The sequence below is a fragment of the Diprion similis genome, chromosome 1 (genome assembly GCF_021155765.1).
Source record: "Diprion similis isolate iyDipSimi1 chromosome 1, iyDipSimi1.1, whole genome shotgun sequence".
In the NCBI taxonomy this organism is placed as follows: domain Eukaryota; kingdom Metazoa; phylum Arthropoda; class Insecta; order Hymenoptera; family Diprionidae; genus Diprion; species Diprion similis.
The window spans coordinates 8205198-8211493 of record NC_060105.1 but is presented as its reverse complement, the minus strand read 5'-3'; the positions used below and the strand labels follow the sequence as shown (position 1 = coordinate 8211493).

General features: G+C 38.6%; 1 protein-coding gene across 1 annotated transcript; it reads right to left on the bottom strand.

Annotated features, from left to right (window-relative positions):
* LOC124407581 (acyl-CoA Delta12-desaturase-like) lies at nt 1-5370 on the bottom strand. The gene is made up of 5 exons (XM_046883862.1): nt 4814-5370; nt 3705-3835; nt 2018-2223; nt 1035-1220; nt 1-938 (listed from the first exon to the last, which is right to left on the bottom strand). The coding sequence occupies exons 1-5, from the start codon at nt 5085-5087 to the stop codon at nt 623-625; spliced, it is 1113 nt and encodes a 370-aa protein (XP_046739818.1). The 5' UTR covers nt 5088-5370; the 3' UTR covers nt 1-622.
* Between the last annotated feature and the right edge of the window lie 926 nt (nt 5371-6296).

Genomic DNA, 6296 nt, shown 5'->3' with positions numbered 1-6296 from the left:
TTAATTATATTCTTACGTAATGCATGTCTTACAATTTATTTCGCGGAATTCTTTCGTCTGTATCGAATCAACGTAATACTTATACGATCTATAGAATGAACGTAGAATTATTGAATGCATTCGTACTGCAATATATCATAATTTTATTAAACATTACAATATGCCAGAAGAGATCGAATACTTTTACCTACGCGCATTTGTTAGATTGTCAGTGGTTTTCAAAATAGATAATAACCGACGTTATTTCATATACATGCGTATGTATTCGAATAGGGGAAAGAAAAAAAAAAAAAAAAAACAACAACAACAATATATCGATAAATAAATAAGTAAAATTATGTACGTAAATCCGTCGCGTAAATAGCATTGGCATGTTATTAATTATCATAATATATTACTGCTGCAGTTTCTCTCCGCAGATTCACGTTATTTTTCGAGCGTTGACCGGTTTCACGTATTTTATATGTTTCTCTACGTTTTTGTACATATATATATATATATATATGTAACGTATAGAATTATTCGGAGGAGGCGTAAAGTGACGTTATTGTAAGTATTTTGATCGTGATTCACCGGGACAGGCTGCAGCATCTGGTCCCGATCTGATCGCAGCAGATGCAATCTACACCGATTTCCGGTCCATGACTTCCAACTCCTTGAGGTCCTCCGGCGGGATGTCGGTGTCCCCGTAACCCCAAATGTGACTTCCGTCACCGCTGCGATTGGCTCTCCTCCTGACCATTTCTGCCGAGACGTATTTTCGGTCGTAGGCCCAACCAAGCTTGGCAAACGTGTCTATGAAGCCCGTCGTTATGTTGAACGAATAGCTTCCCAATTCACCAGTCTTATAATCCCACGGAAAGACGTGGTGGTAGTTGTGCCATCCTTCGCCCAACGCGGCTATCGATACGGCGATATTTTCCACGGGCGATATGTTCCTGAAAATTTGTCGAAAGGATAAGTTTATTCAAAGTTCAAGTTCAATTGGCATTGAAAGCACGCTCGATATATGGAGTCGGAGAGTGAATACATACTTGTCGTAAGGCTTCTGGCCCCACATGTGAGCAACACTGTTCACGAAGAAGGCGATGTTCAGGGTTACGCAGAACCGGAAATTGAAGTTCACCCAAAACGATATCCACAGGGATTCGTCCCAGAAGTAATATGGCACGGCGACCGGAAATCCAATTGCCAGGAGGGCGAAGAGCGGCACGTATAACCTAAGGGTCATTCCATCAATGATAAACCACGAGCTATAGATACTGTGGGTGTACCGGATTTGGTCACCTTGGTACCAGTTCTGATCAACGTTACTACGTGTAACCGGAAGTTATGAACAGCGCTTTGATCCACCCGAATACGATAATTTTTTAACAAAAAAGTAGACCAAGTGTTAAATACTTCTGTCGCAAATTTTCTAAATTTAGTAATATCGACAATATTATAGGTTAAATTAATAAGCATAGAGCATTAAAATGGTGACCGTAATTGACGCGTCTAACCTACACCTGCTGCAAAGAGATATTGAAATTATTTGCACGAACATTTCCAGCAGGGTTGGCTTCGTTCGTTGGTGATTCTGGTCGCATCGCATGCACGACAATAGCTATTTATGTGGCATGCCCGTAAACCTCCTGTTTTTTTGGCAAGGATAAAGATTTCAGGACGAGCTGAAGGTGAGCCGGAATCGAGTACTGAAATTATCTGAGCCAAAAAACGGTTTACGGGCGTGCGACATACAATATTTTTTACGCTATGGGCATTGAAAAGCAAAACGAAGAGTGAGGTTATGTCGCGATCTGTTCGACGAAGCTACTTTATTCGGCAGTTTGGGATGCGCACTTCGAACTGCGCATCAAAACTACGGAATAAAGACTTTATTCCGCAACTTTGTTCGCTGCCGTATAAAGCGTCACTTTACGAAACGAAAACTGCCACAAAAAGTGAACTTTTCAATGCCCATGCCGTAAAAACGATATTAACGAGAATAGAGTTTTGTTCGGATAGAAAGTCTCACCGCTTTTGCCACATGACTATCGGGTCTGCCTCAAGATCGCTCATGTCGACCGCGTCTCGTTTCGCGACCACTTCCGGATGTGGAGTTGTAAAAAGCCATCCAACGTGAGCGAAGAAGAAGCCCCGTTTCGCATTGTGAGGATCGGCATCAGTCTCGCTGTACTTGTGATGCACTCTGTGATCCAACGCCCAGGCGTAAACGTGTCTCTGGAAAATATTATTACCCTTTTATTTAGAGTGAAAGTTCACTTCTTCGTCGACGTGTCCGTATACCTTAAACCGTTATCTCATCAATTCCTCTTTGCTTTTCACTGCGTATTTGATATTTTTATTAACACCTGTAAGAAACTTGTTGCTTCCGTAACTATAAACTGGGCAAACGTTTCTTCGTCGTTATAGACACATCTCGAATAGACTGTTCAATTGGATAGAATTGGCACTAAAAATTGACACGTCCAGATTGATTGATTGATTGATTGATTGATTGATTGATTGATTTATTGATTGATTGATTTTACAGTGAAGAAGACTTTCGTACTTCTTCTAATTCTTTGACTATGCAATGTCAAGCATCCAGGGACATACGATAGTTTCTTAGAAGGATGTCGCAATGGAAGTTTAAACAAATTTGAGTTTTTTATTTGTAGTCACGAATTAGACATGGCTACCATACAGTTTGCGAATAAATCGACTGATTCAAAAAACGCCATGAAACTTTTTCGAAGATACTTTCTTCCGAAGTGAGCGTTTCTGGCTTTGGCCTTCGAGTACGTCTAAGCTTTTTTGATAGTGCTGTTAATTTACTAACGTAAGTTAGTTCTTAAAGATTATCTAAATATACATTAGGATGGCCCAAAAAAACCGACTTTTTTTTTTTTTTTGAGTCTTGTGTGACAAAATGTTAGTTTTTGATGTTTTAAGAGCCCACTCCAAAGGACAGTTGGAAAAAAAAATTTTAACAGGTCGCTTCACATTTTTTAAAACGTCAGAAATCGTCAAAAATCGATTTAGTTATTTTTAAAAAAAAATTTTCCTCGTTACGGTATAATTTTATAGACAAAAGAAAATAAGTTTCCGAAAGTTTCAGTTCAAAATTTGAATTTTGAAAGGTCGCTCATAATTTTTTTTCAATTTTTTGGTGCGTTTCTTTGGATCTTTTTGAGCGACCTTTTAATATTCATATTAAAATATCATAAATTTTTTTTGTTCAATTTAGTCAGAAAGAATCGATAACAATACACCACGACATGAATTAAAAATCAAACAAAATACTGAAAATATAATTTTTTTAATATAATTTTTTGACGATTTTTGACATTTTAAAAAATTTGGAGCGACCTCTTAAAATTTTTTTTTTCAGCTGTCCTTTGGAGTGGGCTCTTAAAACATCAAAAACTAACATTTTGTCAGACGAGACTCAAAAAAAAAAGATAGTCAGTTTTTTTGTGCCACCCTAATATACATATTAAACAAATGCATGTCCCAAGAAGAGCCCACGCCATAAGGGTCGAAACGTTGATAAAAAATTGATGTTTCTTTTTTCGAACAAGACCTACGTTTCCAGGATTTCGTTCTGCATATAAACTCTGAGGTCAGACCATCCCTTCAAATCCTAGTTTCTGCCTAACGTTAAGAGTTAATTTATGACCTAACGGTTTTTTCTCGTTTCAAACTACGAATATACTCACTTGTCCGGTTATCGTGAATAGAAGAACGAGGAGGAGACGCAGCGGCCACTTGGCCTTGTATGCTCTGTGTGACCATAATCTGTGCGCTCCAGCGGTGATGCCAAAGCCCGACGTATAGATCGTTACGAATGCTGAAAGTTTATTTAAATTCAATAAAAAATTCGATTACGAAATTGTTCGTTCCTTATTCCCACCGGAGAATTCACTTTTCTAAACAACACACGCATTCACGCGTCACGTGACTCGAAAAATCTAAGCTCAATAAAGTTTGCTTTAATAACAATCTACCATCTCGTGCCATAACTCTTCGGCCCTTTCAGATAGCGTGACGCATTCAGCACTCGGTCAACGTCATAACCAAATTCGATTTACCGATATTACCGCAGCGATCAATTTGGCGCCGGCGTGTTTCTCAACTTTCACCCAAACGTGAATTTTCAAGGTCGAGTCAGCCGTTTTTTATAAGAGAAAACCTTCACCCTTGGTGCATTTCAAGATGACGATTACGATCACTTTCAAAAATAGAGGAGAAAACTGAATTTACTTACGCTCTAATTGCAAATGGATTCCTCCAGTTTTTGAGAGGGCCAAATTTTTTTATTCTTTTTTTCTTTTTTAAGAAGTCTGAGAAACTGACCATAAACTTTGAACATTACGACATCCGAGTAGTCTTGCAGATGATGAACGATTACTTAACAATTCATGTTTTTTACGCATAACTTATATGTATACCGAATATTATCTTTTACTTTTTACGCACACGATAATTTGTTTCGATGAATCTAAAAGAGTAAATGAATAAATTATTAACGTGATATACACGAAATATGAAATACGAGTGATTATAGGGTCTCTCTGATACGCGTCAGATGGAAATATTACATATATTTAATCACAACTATAAGACGAGACTATAAATCTCGGAACTGATACGAGTAGTATACATACGTACTACGACGTATCAACAAACTATGATACATACATAATTTCTTTTTAACTCGTCTAGACATTACAGATACAAGATTGTAAAACTACGAAAACGAGCAGATCTTTTTATTCCTCCGACGTAAAACGAGGGGAGTTTTGACATGATTCCGGTTATCTCTTACCCCATAAAGCTGATAAAAGTTTGGCCTCGGTGAAGATGAGGTAGAGTCCATAGATGCATCCTCCGTGAACGAATATCTGAACGAAGAGATCGGGCCATTTGATTCTCGGGATGTAAACATCGGTGGTTCTTTGCGAGTCGCGTTCTTCCCCGTTTTTCAACGATCCGTTCTGAACGTTTTCAGGACATTTTGTATTCATGTTCTTATCGGGCAGTTCGACTTCCGCTTCAGTCGTGCACGTCGTTGACGGAACTCTCTCACCGCCTGGCGCCATTTTTATTCTGAATTTGACGCTGCACCGACGATGGAATTCGAATTCGAATCACTGATTACCTCAGCAGTAAAGATGGTCCCTTTTTTTTATGGACGACTGGCACTACTTCACGTGTTGCAAGTTGCACCTGTTAATTGCCTGCATTTGTGCTGCTGTAACCCGTTTCCTCTCCTTCGTCCTTGCCTTTTCGGTTCTGTTTGAAACTGCGGGAATCGTATCTTTGGCTGTTGATTCACAACTCATAGTACCAGTTCCTCGTAGACGAATCCATAATCTTCACGTTTCTCCCGCCGCTTTTTAATTGGCTGTCTGTAATCAGAGAGAGAAGGAAATAGAGGGTGATTTGTTTGCTTGTTTGGGGTGGAGTTGAAGTTCCGAATTTTAAAAGTTCCGGAGACGCCTAATTCCGAGTTATTTTGTGGAAAAACTTGAAGTACCGAAATGAAAGATAACGAATATTCAAGTTCAAGATCGAGGAAAATTTCGAAAAATAATTTTTTGATAGAGTCAAATTACGAAAATTAAAATATATACTCACACGGCGTTGTTTACTCAACGAGTGGGTGTCAAAGATCAGAAGAATCGGAATTACAAAACAAAGAAAGATCAAAGTGTCGAAATTTCACGAAGCCAGACATTCACATCGCTGAATATTTTAGATCATTCAGAATTTCGATGTTTCAGATTTTTGAATTTCCTCATTTTCATACTTTCGGAAATTTGAGCGTCGAGTTTCGGACGATTCGAAGCTTTGACTTTTCGTCAAAGTTTTCTTTCTTTATCTACTTCAATTTTCGCCACCAAAGAAAATCGGAATATGCAATGGAGTCTTCGTATCTTTTCAAAATTCGAAATTTCAAGACGTTGATGTATGTTTAAAAGACGGGCGTGATGTCTTGATTCGTAAAACGATTATGTCACGCCCTGCCGAGGAATTCCACGGTATTGATATTTGTGGTTCGATAGGTAAACCGCAGGCCTCTAATAAATCTCGCCTAAAAATAGATCGCGTATTATCGCCTACGTTTTTTCTACTAGACGGCTGTGCCCAAGATGAAAACCACTTCCGGCCTTACGGTAAGAAATTTATGCCGATAATATATACCTCACCTCTTCCGAAGCGTTAAATTTACATTACATAACATTGGAATACACCATATATGAGAAAAAATCACCCTCCTACCCTCTACTCCGCACTTTCCCTTCTTC

Bases quoted from the DNA above. Each gene is read 5' to 3' on its own strand.
- LOC124407581 (XM_046883862.1), bottom strand. From the start codon at position 5,087: ATGGCGCCAGGCGGTGAGAGAGTTCCGTCAACGACGTGCACGACTGAA. The intron at 3,836-4,813 runs GTAAGAGATAAC...ATAAACTTTCAG, and splicing joins ACTTTTATCAGCTTTATGGG to CATTCGTAACGATCTATACG. The intron at 1,221-2,017 runs GTGAGACTTTCT...AATGACCCTTAG, and splicing joins ATAGTCATGTGGCAAAAGCG to GTTATACGTGCCGCTCTTCG.